Source organism: Drosophila yakuba, chromosome 3R, assembly GCF_016746365.2.
Source record: "Drosophila yakuba strain Tai18E2 chromosome 3R, Prin_Dyak_Tai18E2_2.1, whole genome shotgun sequence".
Lineage (NCBI taxonomy): Eukaryota > Metazoa > Arthropoda > Insecta > Diptera > Drosophilidae > Drosophila > Drosophila yakuba.
This window is the reverse complement of record NC_052530.2, coordinates 22680198-22695574: the sequence shown is the minus strand read 5'-3', so window position 1 is coordinate 22695574 and position 15377 is coordinate 22680198. Positions and strand designations below refer to the sequence as shown.

The 15377-nt window shown below is 43.6% G+C and overlaps 2 protein-coding genes across 3 annotated transcripts in view; one reads left to right on the top strand and one right to left on the bottom strand.

Moving 5' to 3' along the window:
- Positions 1-181: 181 nt before the first annotated feature.
- Positions 182-15377, top strand: part of LOC6538005 (transcription factor kayak) — a 29473-nt gene continuing 14277 nt past the window's right edge. The window contains exon 1 of one of the 2 annotated variants that reach the window (XM_015193118.3): positions 182-854. In XM_015193118.3, the coding sequence (XP_015048604.1) occupies positions 243-854 (612 nt within the window). In that variant the 5' untranslated portion in view covers positions 182-242. Of the gene's footprint in view, positions 855-6452; positions 7312-15377 lie in introns of those variants that run through there. The other variant, XM_015193119.2, reaches the window with a different exon arrangement.
- LOC6538006 (protein phosphatase PTC7 homolog fig) lies at positions 13796-14983 on the bottom strand. The gene has a single exon (XM_002098505.4). The coding sequence runs from the start codon at positions 14863-14865 to the stop codon at positions 13903-13905; it is 963 nt and encodes a 320-aa protein (XP_002098541.1). The 5' UTR covers positions 14866-14983; the 3' UTR covers positions 13796-13902.

Below are 15377 nucleotides of genomic sequence, written 5' to 3'. Positions count from 1 at the left end.
TTAACTTAACAAAACCCCTCAATCCAAACCAATTGCCAAAAATTATATATAGCCAAACAAAAGCGTGTTACTAAGTTTCGTACAATTAAAAATACATGTAGTAAGTGCGGCAAACAAAACACGAGCAGCGATAAATCAAGCCAAAAATAAATTCGCAAAAATAACAAAAGTAACCAACAAACAAAGGAGAGCAGGAAATTGCAGCATCTTGTGATAAACACTGACAATTTGTTGCCCGTTGAATGATTGCACTAAAGGCCACCGAGATGCAGCACAACAACAACGCACTGCAGCAGCAGCAGCAACTGCAGCATCAACTGCTGCAGCAACATCAGCAGCAGCAGCAGCAGCAGCATCTACAGCAGCAGCACAATTCGCCCGATAATAATTATATTTGGGCAAACGGGCACAATGCGAATATCAGCAGCAACAACACGATGTTGCAGCTGCAGCAGCAGCAGCAACTGCGTGCCGCCTCCTGGATAACCGATTGCAACAAGCAGCGCCACATTAACAACAATAACAGCATGAATGTCAATTACAATCAGCAGTTGACGCAACAGCAGCAGCAGCAAACGCAGTACATGCAACCCAATTACAACAACTACACGCAACATCAGCAGCATCTAGTGCCCGCAACAACATCCCAATCCAGCAATCACTTCTACCAGTGCCACCAGCAGCAGCAGCAACAGCAACAGCAGCAATTCCTGGCGCCCACCACCACAACAGCAGCAGTGGTTGCAGCAGCAGCGCATCAGCAACTCCAGGCGCAGCAGCAGCATCAGGCGCATCAGCAGCAGCAGCAGCAGCATCAGCGGCAGGATTATGCATCCCTTCAAATGAGCAGACAAGTAAGTGGAACAGTTAATACCTACGCTACAACTTTGACTTGTTTTTGCGGGTAATATGGAATCTGATTCTTGATGAACTCCAAAAAAGGCGTTATATGAGAAACTGCTACTGAGCATAGATGAGACATTCAAATTACACTCGCAAAGAGTCTCGGTAATCCCATTTGCGCTCAGTGTAGCATACAGTTACGAGTACACAAGGCGGCATTATGATTGGCCATCTCCCTCATCCCACAGCTCATGATTTGTGGATGCTTTTGTTTTGCGGTTTGGTGGGCGGCGCTTCGCCCCAAGTTGAGGTCTTACTTGCTTTTGTTTCCGTTGGTTTTTCGCATTGTTTTTAATTGCGGCCTAGTTGTGTGCGATAGTGGGAATTTCAAAGCTGGGAAAACTAGTTAAAATGGCGGCAAGGGGGCGTATACTTGATTTTGAGCTTTCGTCGCGCATACGACATGTGGAGCGAAGCGTTCCCCAAAAATTAAGCGCGCATACTTACTTTATCTGAAGTAAATATTTACTGCTCGCTGTGGCGTGGGAAAGCCACTCCCCAAAATAAAAAGAACACACATACACACAAAATAAGGGGATAAGTAAATAAAACAAACAATAAAAAATACATTTCGCGTAATTTAATTTGTTTCAACTGCGAACAAATAAAAAACTGGATCTCCATATATACGTATATGTAATTTGCAAATATATATAGAGGCGATTTAAATAAATTTAAATTAAGCCAGCAGACAGTTACAGAGTTAAGCGATCACAAAAGGGTTTATTTAACCTCTCGAAAGCGATGTTGACCTGTTTTCACCCCATTACAGCAACTTCTCGTTGGTGACATTTAATTTTAGCCCTCACGGGTTTCAAGTGTATTTAAAGCTGCTGCAATCAGATCAATTATAACAATTATGTGGCTAAAGTCACGCAGGCAGGCACATCGCAAATGATATGATCAGTATGCATTTCCGAAGTTGATTTTAGCTTCACATTATAATTAATTTGCAACAGCTGTTTGTTTTATTTTGAACAAAATCAGTCGTGGAATTACCTTTGTTATTAGCTAGGAAGTAGTAGGCATTACTCTCCGTAAATCCACTCGAATATATTCAAGGCAAAGTGATAGCTGGCATGGGTGACTTTTTGTGCGATTGCCGTCACAGGGGCATTATCTTTTGGCAGAAAACCCCTTTGCTTGTCGTTTAATCTGGGCGATCGTCGCCGCTCTAGAGTCCCCGCACCTGATAGCGTCATGGGGTAAAAATACGGCGGTGATGCATGCCCACATGTGTCCGTGTCGCGACGGAAAGTCTACGCTTCTGCCTCTGAAATACACAATCAGAGGCCAGCAGACCTTCTAGCCGGGAATACGACAACCTGAACAACAACCTGAGCACGGTGACAGCGAACGCACGCCGTAAGCCGATCCGGAGCACCTTCCTCCAGATAAGAAGCCAACGACATAGTCACGAACCGCTGGCCAGGAAGTGCTAGCACCGTAAACAGCCCCGAGTCCACGAGTCCGCATGGCTGAAAGAGAAAAAGCACACACTCAGCTGGAAAGCGAAAACGTCGAACGGAAATGCCATCAGCCGAACACTCCAGACCACATTCACAGTACACACTTGTAGAGTACCATGTGTGTGGGCTTGGGTTTCGGAAACGGGCTGATTCTCGCCACTTATCTGCGGACCTCGGTGTGGGCCACCTTGTGGGGAGTTGCCATGACTAGGCCAAATCGATTCGCATTGGTTAGGCTTGCTATTTGCCTATGGGTCATACGGTTGCTTATCAATCAGGGCAATCAAACAATCAAACTATCAGCAAGATGCCAGCGAGATTCTCCAGCGGGTGCTGAATCATTAGGTTGCGGGTTTTGATTAGATATTGCTTTAACTGTATGGATCTGAAAACGGATATATAAAACTATGGGGAATTCACTTCACCTAAAAAATCAGAAAAACTGGGAAATAGTATATCAAATCATTCACATTAACAACACTCCTGTTTCAACAGAATCGTATACGGAAATCGTTTTATTTCTATAATATTTACCCTTGAAATAGGGTAATTTATAAAGATAAGCCATTCTAAAACTTTTATGCTTGTATTTGTTTTATCGATTTCCAAGAAAATATATGCTATGAAAGTCTTAAGTGCTTGGGAAACTCTTAAGACGACATTAAGCCCTTTGGAAATGGAAAGTTTTATGTTGATTTTAGACCTTGAACTTGTATTGTTGGCTTTTTATGTGTGTGTGGGGCAATTTGTGGCCTCTCTGTTTTGTTGTTATTAATTATTACAAAAACAATTAAGCGCTCGAAATTAACAACTTTAATTTGCAGTCGTTTAGGTTTTATTGTTGCCATATCTGTTATTATTCCGTATGCTTAATTTTTTAATGAGCGTCGCTCGATTTGTTTCTGCCTCGTTTCTGGCTGCAAAACGGTTCTACAACAAACTCATTAAGTTTTCTTAATCATTTAAGCTGCAGCTAGTTGGCTAACAGCCACGCCCCGCCGCCTCCCCACTTTAAACCCATTAGCAGACCCAATAATCAGCTGTTTTTGAGTGAAGGTCTCTTGGATTTGCAGCGCGATTGTTTTGGGATTTATTTTTCTATCGATGGCTGGGAAAGTGTTTGGCCTTGAAGTTGCCTTACATCCACTGCAAAAAGTGCAAAAAAAACAAGCACTTTTCATTTGAAATTGCACGTGCACTTTTGTTGAAGCGGAAATAGCTCTGAATATGATTAATACCTTATATAGATCCCTATTCGAACATTAAATCCCCGATTGTTTTCGAAAACCTGTAACTTTCTTGGCTTATTCATTCGATACCAAGAAATATAAACAGTTTTCTGGGAACTGAGTGACTTATTGGCGAATCGATGACGTCGCTCCATGACGTGATCGAAACTTTAATCAATGTAAACATTATTCAAGCGATCATATCGCCAAGTAAATAATTAAGTATGCACTCAAGTTGTGTGGACTTAAATAAATTGAACGGCAGTCAAGCACTTGAAGTGAAATATACATATAATTATAATGTAATTTAATCTTTGAGATGCAAACACTGAATCGAGTTCAGAGTAAATCTAAATTGATTGGGAAAACAAATGTTTGCTGCACGTGTTTGACACTTGAACTTATTTATACAGGTCTTAAAATAAATACTCTGTAAAAAAAAAATTAAAAAGTATGTATTTTCAAATATTAAATTATATCCCTGATATAATACGCAATGCAACAACAATGTTCTGTTCAAGTTTCTCACGATTCTTTGTACTACATTGTACTACAATTCGCTGTCTCTCATTTTTGCTTATTAGTTCCTTTAAAATAAAATAAAAACTAAAATACACTAATCGTGTCGTTCCTTTAGTCTGTGACTCGCTCTAGTGATAAGCTGTACATATTTTAAATAGTTTCCGCTTCCGATTTTGATCGGCACTTCCAGCGAATTCCTGCCCCATAAAATATGAGCTAGAATGGTAACCTAATCGGAGTTGCCCCCGTGAAGTCGCCTGGCAAATTACAGCCACATTAGCATCAAGAAAAAGGCATTCAACCCCCAGCCTTGATACTCGTACATGTGTACATATATCCCTCGTTTGGAGTCCAGAATCGGGAATTGTGGATTGGGAAGTGCTAGGGCGTCGCCAGGCACTCAGACATGGCTTATCGGGCTCGTGCTGTGAAAGGAGTCTCAGTCGAAGTCCCAGTCGAAGTTCCAGTCTCACTGCCCGCCCAGCTAATGGCCACAAAACATTTCGGCTACCTGGACACCTCACCTAATGGGCAGCGCATCGCACTCGGACGCGGATTCGAATTCTGAATGGGAATGGAAATGGAAACGGATATTAATGCGTGTGCGGCGCATTTCTTCGGGCTAATAGACACATTTAGCATTTAGCACGCGCCCAAATGCATCTCGCAGATACTCGCACTCATTAACTGACCTCAATCGGCAAATGTCTGCACTGGGAGAAAACCTTGAATGGGTTTCCCAGCTTGAAATAATAATATGACAAAAGCAAAAGAAGAAACTTTAATCAATTGCCTTATTTCACCATATTTTGAAACATCATTTTAAAACATCAAAAAACAGATCTGAAAAGAATATGATAATATTAAAGCTCCGATTTCTCCAGATTTGTGTAAATTCAACTGGATTATTCGGCGTGTGGCACTTGCATTGGGCGCCAATTGGCGTTGGAATCGTAAATGGAAGGGGAATATACACAGGTAACCTGTCCGCATATCTGAGCCCCTGAAAGTCTCTGAATATCTGTGGATTGCGGGCGGCCCACGGCAATTTCTCAGTTTCTCCAGATGCCGCTGTATTGGTATTTATGCCCATGTATCCGTGGGTAAAACCCCGATGAGTCATCGCCGTCATCCATTTCAGAGTGGCGATGCGTGCCGCGCCACTTTGGCATACATAACACACAAATCGGATTCAAAACCAACCAAATCCAACATGTGCCCGGGCAACTGGTCCGCTCTCTTGAGTGGTCGTTTTGCGGAGGGGGGAGGGAGTGAGGCAACGAGAGAGAATGGAGAAACCAAAACAAAAACGTATCTTCAAGTGGAAAATGTCAACAAACGAGCTGCGCGCCAAATTGCCACTTTGAGTGCATTCACATTGAGCTGAGTGGAAAGTGAATCGCACTCGAAATCGAGCCACTCTCTCGCTGAATCAAATATCGCATGCGATAACTGCCCGACATTCAACTTGTATCTGTATCTGTGAGATTGGTTCCTCTATCGCGCTCTCTTTGGCTCTCCCCTTTTCGCCGCATCATTCTGACAGTTATTGTGTTGTCTCTGCTTCACACCCATATTCGTCAGGGCCGCGAGTTTCATGCGGAGCATACGAAAATCGTTCAGCCGGGTTTTTCCATGCGGTTTTTGGCGGCTTTATGGATTTTTCTGATTACCAATTGTTTTGGATTGCTTTTGCGGTGGTCAAGGAGATATTTTTGGGATGTGTGAAATTCCGTGACGGCTAACGGAAGTGTGGAATTTAAAATTCAACGTGTTAATTGGCATTATTGAAACGAAATTAAGTCAAGTGAGTTGCATGTAAAATGATTTCAATTTAGCAGGGAGTTAACAGTTCCGAGAAAGCATTTCCCAAATAAATACACTTAAAATATTTAATAAAAGTTAAAAGTAATAAATTCACAAATAATCAAGTAGAATTTTTAAATAAAAGTAGGCAACGAAATAAAACATGTAACATTTTGTATTGCATACTTTTCAACAACTTATCAATGATACTTTTTTAATTATTATTGTGATAATAGTGAAATGCTAAAGTATCTCTAGCTCTGCAATCCCAGCTCTGCAACTGGTTCCGATTGCTTCGGTATCTTCTGCATCCCTGGCATCTACGCAACTTGAATTTCCAGGCTTCCCGCTGGTGTGCGTGTATCTGTGTGGGCCGCTCGCTGCGCTTGTGTGTGTGCGCGTGTGTGTGCGAGGCAATGGCCAAGACGTCACCCGTCTGTTCGCTGCAGAGGGAAAGAGAGAGGAGAGGCAGAGGCAGAGGCAGCGGAATGGAGCGAGCGGTCGGTCGGTCTTTTGCCGTCGCCAGTTGCCAGTTGTTCAGTTATTTTTCGCTTTTTGTTAAGGCAACTTATTGAAACGCGACTGCAGCAAACGGCAGCGGAAAGCCACGCGGCCGTCTCCCTCTCACTCTCGCTCTCGCTCGCGCCACTCTCTCTGTCTCTCTCTGTCCCCTGTCAGTGCCACCCAACACCCACCCCCCCACTAGAGCTCTCCCGCTCGCACGCGCCGCGAGCCACGTTGGTTGGAGCGAGACAAAGAACCCCCGCCCCCCGAAGCAAATCCAGCCAACTTGTTGTTGTTACACTTGATTGTTTAACACTTTCACAAGTGCAAAGCCAGAACATTCCCAACAAACCGTCTAAAAATTGCAAGACATCGTGATATTCGCAATACAGCAACGCTTTTTTCCGGGAGAGCGACAGAAATCCGTGGATAATTACGAAATATTCAACCTAAAGTCGTTCAAAGTTCGATAAACAACGGTGCGTGGTACGGGGCGTGGTTCGCCCGACTTTAATCTACAGAATCGACTGGAAAAGGCCAAAAAGGCGAAAAGAGAGTGTGTGTGTGTGTGTGTGCTGGTGTGTGATTGTGTGCGAGTGTGCCAGCTGCACATGTAAGTTTTGTTTATAATCGCCAAGTGGAGAGCAGCAACAATGAAAGTCAAAGTGGAGCGCACAACGAAAAAGCCCGCCATCGCAAAGCCCGAGGATCCGGATCCGGCGGAACAGGACAGGCTCAGGATGGAGGAGGATGACCGGGAGGATCAGGAGAACCAGGCGGTGGAGGAGGAGGAGGAGCTGGACTTTCTGCCCGCTGATCTGAGCGCTGCGATATCGACGGCGACAACGAAAATAGCAACACCGACGCGCAATCTTATCGTAAGTGCGATACTCTATTTGTGTACCCTACATACGCGGGTATTATCAGCTGGCAAACGGGTTTACTTCGCAGCCAACTGGAAGAATCCACAAGTGGAACTGCATTAACATAGTTCCGTGGCCACTCCAGAAGTAAACTTTCTTATAGGGCACATCAGCCTACGTAACTCCGAGATATGCTAAGATAATTTAGAGAAACCTGACCAATAAGCCAAAGATAAGGCTGGAAGAGATAGGGCCTTGTAGTTCCATAGCAGATTGGTAAGAACAGAGAAGCTGAAGTTTGTAAAAAAGTTGAGATGGTTTATGTTTGAACCCGGACACTGAAAGGGTATTTTCTGCTTCGTTACCATCTGCTTTTATTGCCGTTCACTTGGATCAGTGAAGAGGAAGTGGGATAGCAGCGGATAGGTACGGTCGGGCGGTACAAACTGGTACTGCATAGAACGCAATAATTCCGTACTCCCCCCGGTTTTTGGATCTGAATCTCAACATTTCTCACAGAAAGCTGCTGAATGCTAGGGCCGACTTTGTCTGTGAGGCGAAACGAAAACATATAGAAAACGGCACACATACGGGTCTGGAAACTTGTTTAAAAAATATATTGAACTTTTTTGTTTTTTGTTGTTGCTATGTCGTATACTCGTCTGCCTTTTTTTTATTATGATTATTCGCCGAATTGTGTGGTGCGCATTTTGTTGTAGCTTTCCATTGTTATTGTTGCCGCTGTCTCGTTTTGGGTTTTTATTTCGTATTTACTTTGTCGACATCTTTGGAATTTCAATTTACACTTTTGTTGTTGTTTCGCGCTGTCACTCTGTGTCGCTCTCTCACGCACACAAGCCAGTTAAATGGAAGAGAGAGACAGAGAGAGCGGGATACAGAGAGCCTGAGAGCGCGAGCAGCTCACACAGATACTTTTATCGCATGCGAGAGAGGCATCGTGTGTGGGAGAGAGAGCGAGCGAGCGAGTGAGTGGGTTATTGTGCATTCCCTCGTTGCACTTGATTCGTAGTCGCAGCCAAGGTTGCCCTCTTTGCATTTGTTTTTCTATTTTTCTACTATCTCTCTATTTTGGATCGTTTGGATTTCGGATATTCCCCTCCCCCTTCACCATCCCCCATGTATCTCGTATCTGAGAGATATTTGCACCCTGCATCTGTTTCTTTTTTTGGCGTAGGTGCGGTCTTTATTTCTGCTCGATTCTCGTTCGCAACACGTGCATCGCCAATTTCATATTGCTGCAATGTGGCCAATAAGCCAAGAAACCGTTCGGAGGTCAAGGCTTTCGCTTCCGTTTCTAATTGGATTCCACTTGGGACTGCGGCAATCTATGAAATACTCGATAGCATATTTATCTGAAATATGTATCGTACTTTGGCATGAAGTTTATTTTGAAAGATATGTTTTGTTTTAGATGTAAACTTACTGTTCATATCCTCAGATGGACATAAATATTTGATCATATAAGCAATGTTGCCTACCACTCAAGTGCCCTTTCATCTGCCTTAAGAATTCAAAAGGGAAATCTTGAATACCAAAATAGACTTGTCTTCTGTTCGCCACACAAATCCCTCGGCTAATACCAGACTTGACAAGCGACATGCATGCTTACCGCCTCCTATATCTTTCCACCACAATTTCCCATTCGGCTGACACTCGAAATTATGCTGCAGTTTCGCCATAGAATTAAATCCAATGCCAAGGTCAAGTGGCACTCAGATGCTACGCCTCACCCCCCTTCTTCACCTTCTTCCCCTGAATACCTCGAATCTCCCCCTTGATATCTCGCTGGTATTCCACTTAGAATGTCAAGCGACTCACGCGTCGAAATGTTTGAGATGCGATGGAGATGGGGATGGGGGATGGGGGATGGGGATGGCGATGTGTCGATCAGGATGGGGTTGGTGCGAGGGGTGTTCACTGTATTTTGCAGCGAGTATATACAACTGAATATGGTGCTGTGCACTTGAACAACACAAATTGCCTTTTTCGCATTGCGCTGCATAAAACATGCAGCGTGCTACATAAATATTCCATGCATTAAAAGCAAACGCATTAAAAGTCACGAGCAAATCGGCTAACGAGCTGCGAACTCTCCTCGGAGATAACCTTTTTACGGATTTTTATGCTTGCACACTTGGGGTCAAGAGAATAGGGTTTTATTAATTGCAAAACACACGCTAGGGATCACTGTAGGTATGATGGGTTAAGAAAAGAAAAAAGTTAAACAAAAGATCACGTGTTCTTTTCAGTTAAAAACTTAATTGTTGCATATCTTGGTAGGAATTCTATTTGATTTTTTGTAGTATTGGTGTTGAAATAATCAAATTTTAAGTTAACTGCCAAAGTTTACTTTCGTTTCGACCCCAACTGTACCCACTCTCGTTCGAATAATTCGTTTTTTAGCACTTTATAATCACGATCGGATATCCAGCAGAAATTGCCGATTTAATGTGCGCATCAACTAAAAATAAATAAATATAAAATTGCCAATGCCTTGGCCGCCGCCTTTGTTGCCATCGACATCAGCGTGCTCACTTAGCCAGCGAATAAATAAATAAATGCACACATATCCCAACACATCACAACACAACGCAACAAAACAAACAATTAATTATTATTGTTCTTGTCTTGTTGTAATTTCGGCTTCGATGCCTCGACTTTGCGTTCTGCTCCTACGTTTTTTATGGCGAAACTTTTACGACATTTCGCCTTTGCCTTTGCCTTTGCCTGTCCTCGCACTCGATTTCTCATTTCTTATTTCTTATTTCTTATTTGTCTTTATTATTATTATGGCTTTCGATTGTTCCAGGAAAATATCAGGGGATTTCGTAAACTCAGTGCACGTTCATAGATTATAATCCATATAAATAGATGGTGTAGATAACAGTGTGCACTTGTAATTTCGCTACTAAGCACTTGTTACCCTCAAACGAGTTCTTTGATTGACTTTTGGCCTTAGAATAAGTGGGTTTCTGGGGAAATTTGTAATACACCTTACCAGAACTGATAAGAGTGGGTAAATATAACTCCAACTGCTCAGCGTAAACTGGAAAATGTTCAGTCAGTTCAATATGGGCTTTATTGTTAACTTCCCCTCTTGAAAAGTAGCGATGTAGTTTATTAGATGGGTCATTGATAAGTCTATATATGTACTTATAAAAGCCAGCTGGTTAGTTGCTTATTTACATAACAAGAATCTTATTCAACATAAGTAAAGTTACAAATGCTGTTGACTAATATTGCTTATATGGTGAGCTAGCATTTTCTTATCAGCTCTCCACTAGGACTATATAGGTTATCCAGATCTGCGAAGCTTCTAGCCTTTGTTCTTTCTCTAGATTTGCCATTTCCATTGGGGAAAATCACCGCTCCGGAAGATATATTGCTATCTGCACTTAAACGACCGTTTAGCTTGTGCATTTTGGCGCTACGCTAATGAAATTATCTCGTGACGTCAATGGCTTCAACTTAGCATAAGTTGGGGCCTTTGAAAAAATCAACTTTGAAGCAGAGGAGCCGGTTTCGAGCCGCGTTTCATTTGAGAGCCAAATTTGGTCAACACGGTCGCTCTGCGCAATGACGTCACAAGTTGGGGGAAGGAGAAAAGCGATCGCTTTTCAATACCCAAGGCTATTTCCCCACGAAAACTAAAAACCGAGCATTATGTCATCACTTACTTGAGCATTTCCAACTAACGAGCTGGTAGAAATATGGAAACAGCCAAAGGAAAATGTCAAAAGGTGCGTGTTTTCGCACTAGCTTTCGATTTTCTCGGAATCAAAATGGTGCCGTCATGGGAGGCAAAAGAAGGAGAAATAAATACGTTTATCAGGAGCGCTGTTTGCAGGGGGATTGGTTGGGTAAGGGGTACAACTGATTCGATGCGCGATAGATGGGGCACTGATATCGCTTATCTCTTGCATATAGACACCACGCAAATTACGAGTCACGTTTTCATCCGAAATTGAGAGAGATAGCGGCTAAAGTGATTACAGGCCTTAATCTGGATGACTAGTGTAAATACATTAGTATAATACAAATTTATTAATTAAGATATTAATAAGGGTTAATGAAAATGTATCCCCTCTCATACATTTTTGACCACGCTACTGTTTTCGTGGGTTTATTAAACTCTCTCAAGGAGATGGCTTAGCCAGAATGGAAAAATGTGGCAGGAGGCGCCACTACTTAATGGTAACTGCCAGAGAATAATACCCTCTATTCCCCTAATTAAGTTATACGTCGGCGAAACAACTAATTCCAGGCGAAAAGCCGGCGGAAATGGCACATGCCGCCGAATGGGATTGGGAAATGGGTGTGGAATTGGCCGGATTGCCCGCCGGAATTGGAGCACATCTGGAACGGAGTGCAGTGTGGAGTGTGGCTGAAAATGGACTCGCCGGTGAAAGATTAACACGATCCTGTGTTCCCCGGCTACCCAAATGCACTTTGTGCCGCGTCATCCAGTGTGGAATTCCGAGAAGAGGCGCAGCATCGGGCGCTGGAATGCCACGAGGAGTCAGGAGGAGTCAGGAGAAGTCAGGAGGGCCTGTAGGGGATCGTCGACGGAGGGACTGCAGCATCGCCATCGTTTCCGATTCGCCATGGCGTTGAAAAGTGCGAAACGGGGAAGAGCAGATAAGCCCCAAGGAAATTATCGGCAACTAACGCCCGAGCAACGACGCACACACAGCACTCCCCAGATTGTGTCAACTCCTTGAAGTGCAACTGAAATATATGGGGTATGCTGGGTTCAGGGCGCAGTTGACAAATGCATCCATTAGGTCGTTAAATTTTAGCTCAAAGCATATACATACATCTATATTTCAAAGGCTTTTAATATTTTCTATTTACTATCTAGAAAGTGCGATAGGAAATCGATTGTGAGAGAGAAAATTACTAGTAATTACTAGCTACTTAGTTCCCGCTTAGTAAATAATTCGATTGTTAAGGTTATCATTTTGCTGATAACCTATAATATTTCGCGCTCAACTTCGCCGAGGTATTCCCTAGTCGAGTTGGATCCTCCTTGTCTTTTATCGAAACTCTTATGCTCGGGGGGAATTTCGCAATGCTGCATTGGGATTTCCAGCACCACAACCATAACCATGCCATAGCCTCGCATCGCCTGATATTGCCTGATTTTGCCTGGCTTCCTCTCTTCAAGCTGAATCCACCAGCTTGCAGAGCACTCATTCGATTCGTTTCGATTCGACTCAAGTGAGTGAAACTCTGAGTGCGAGTGAAACGAGTTCTGGTGACTGCGGCTGGCATTCGGCTGGCAAGTGGGTGCCAAGTGTGGAGCTGCAGAGCCCTAGGCCGTGGCACGTCCCTCTCTCCCACACCACAGCAAGTACCAAGTGGGCCAAAATGGAAAACAGCAAAACAAAAACGCACGAATTCTGGTTAAAACGGCGATGAGTCATCCGCACTGCGAGGTGATGTGTGTTTGTGTGGAATCGGTTGTAGCTTTTTTCCACCGCTGCCCGTCCATTCATAATCGCGTTTGCTGAATGAACGAACACATATATAGACATCTATATACACACGAATCGGCGACTTTATAAACAAAAATATATAGTACAGCTGCGGTCGCGATAGTAGAAAAGCAATTACGGAATTTCACAATGGTTGAATGCATAATAAGTCAATACTAGTGTTACCTGTTGTACGCCTCAATTAACCGATTAAATAGTTACTTTTTAATTATTTTGTTTAATATTGCGATGATATCACGACTTTTGATTAGGGGGAATATACATACAAATAAATCAATGAAAGTCAAGATCGCTGCAGGCAACACTGCGTATGCGTAATATTTTGATGCGTATCGAAAACTTAAGAAGTTAAAATTATCAAAGGATCACAGGGAAATGTAGGTTTATAATTTGCGAAAAAATTGCAAAAAAATACATTTTCCCTTTTTGAGCACAGTGGATAGGGAATTTTGTTACCAATTCAACGAGGTATGACATTCTACTTTTGGACAACTAATTTCTTTGCTATCGAAAAAAAACTGATTATTTTTTATCAAAAAATCAAAAAAACTAATTTTGTAAAAAATCTGATATTTTTAATCGGCGTTTTGGCCATAACCTGGCCAAAAATGGCCGCACAGCTAAAATAAAGACTGTTTTGTGCTGCTAATGAACATAGCTAACTATGTCTTTCCCTACTTTTTCGGTATTTGAAAAAAACAAATTTGACAAATTTTCGCATTTTCGATAAGGGGTACCATCATCAAAATTTGCGAAAAATGGCAAAAAAGTAGCATTTCAATGTATGTACATGGATCGATAGGGAATTTTGTTACGAATTCAACGAGGTATGGCATTCCACATTTGGACAACTATTTTTACTGGTATTGAAAAAAAAGGATTATTTTTTATCAAAAAGTCTAAGAAAAAAATGTTCGTAAAAAATCGGATATTTTTAATCGGCGTTTTCGCCAGTTGAAGTACATATATATGAAGGCCTATATCTTTATAAACAAAGTATATTTGGGTTTTCATCGCCGACCTCTGATGGACATGGACTAATATTTGCCGGAGACACTTGCTGGCGACAGAATGACTGCTGACATGACTAGGCTCTTGGCACCTCGACGCTGGCCAGGATTAGGGTGATGTCATCGGGTTTTCCACCGCCGGAGTAGGGAACATTGTGTTGCCTGGCCTTGATGGCGAAGGGCGACTGGAAAGTGGCATTCAAGGACAGTTCCCTGGCCTTCTCCACCACCTGGCTGGCGCCCTGCAGCAGATCCCGCTCCCCACGCTCCTTCAAACCATTCAATATCTTGAGCAACATGCTCTCGGGCATGTTGTCGAACAAGCCATCGGTGGCCAGGAGCACCAGGTCGCCCGGCAGCAAGGAGTGCCTCGTGGACACGGCCATTTCCGGCTTGTCGCAGTAGTAGCAGTCCTGCCGATCCGCCGGCGGCACTGTCAGCTGATAGGGCGTGTTGAAGTCGTGCGTTTGCTCCACGGAGCGATGCAACACCCGTCCGTTTCGCACCACCAAGAAGCCACTGTCCCCCAGATTGGCGGTGTACAGGATGCAGTCCCTCCGATGCATTGTCGCCAGGCAGGCAGTGCTACTTCCCACAACAGGCTGCTCCCGGTGGGTCAACTCCTGGAAGCCGGCGATAAGCAAATTTCGGGCACTGCGTCCATCGAAGCCCGAGCGCTGCGTCTGCCCGGAACAGCAGGTCATTAGCTCCTTGGCAAAGCGACCCGCATCCACGCCCACATCCCGCCACCCGCCCACGCCGTCGGCCACGCCCATCACCTCGGCCAGCGGCGTAGAGCTGACGAACCAGCTGTCCTCCCCGAACCGTTGATTGGCCCGCTCTCCCGGATATCGCGGCTTCTTGGATCTTCCCTGCACCGCCGTGACGAGGTAGGGATCCCGCGAGGATTTGCCGGATTTAGGTGGACGCTGGAGGCGGCCGGCCAGGTGGGTGAACTGGTGGATGGAGTGGCGGGCGTTCTTCAGTTGCAGAACGAAGCGGTTCAGCAGACGCGGCCAGTTCTTCAGATGGGTGATCATCTTTCTACGCTCTTAGGCACTGGAATTTAAACGAATTACTCTTGGGGAATTTACTTAATCGAGTTGAGTGCAAAAAGTCAGTTTACTTATGTATAAAAGTTCAAAAGATATAACAGCTATAGTTAAACAGCCTTCTTATATCCACATGTCTATATACAAGGAGTTCCTAATATTGGGTGGCTACCAATCCCAATGGCCATCAGCTAGAATGTCGCTTTATAAGCCCAACCATAATACAGTTTACTTTCCACGTAATTGGAGCAAAAGGCACTTTGGAGTTATAAAAATTAATCACAACGCAATTGCCAACTCGGGTTTCTGTTTACACCATAAACATTGGTAAATCGTAGCCCCAGATACGAAAACCATACATTCTAAATGTGCGCTGGTGTGGTCTGTTTTTCCTGGCATTTGTCATAGGTAGATATGATTTCTTTGTTGCCCAGTCCATTGTTCAATCTTATCTTGATGGAGGAGCCTACGACACTCTGTACGCCGAAGTTGAAATCGGA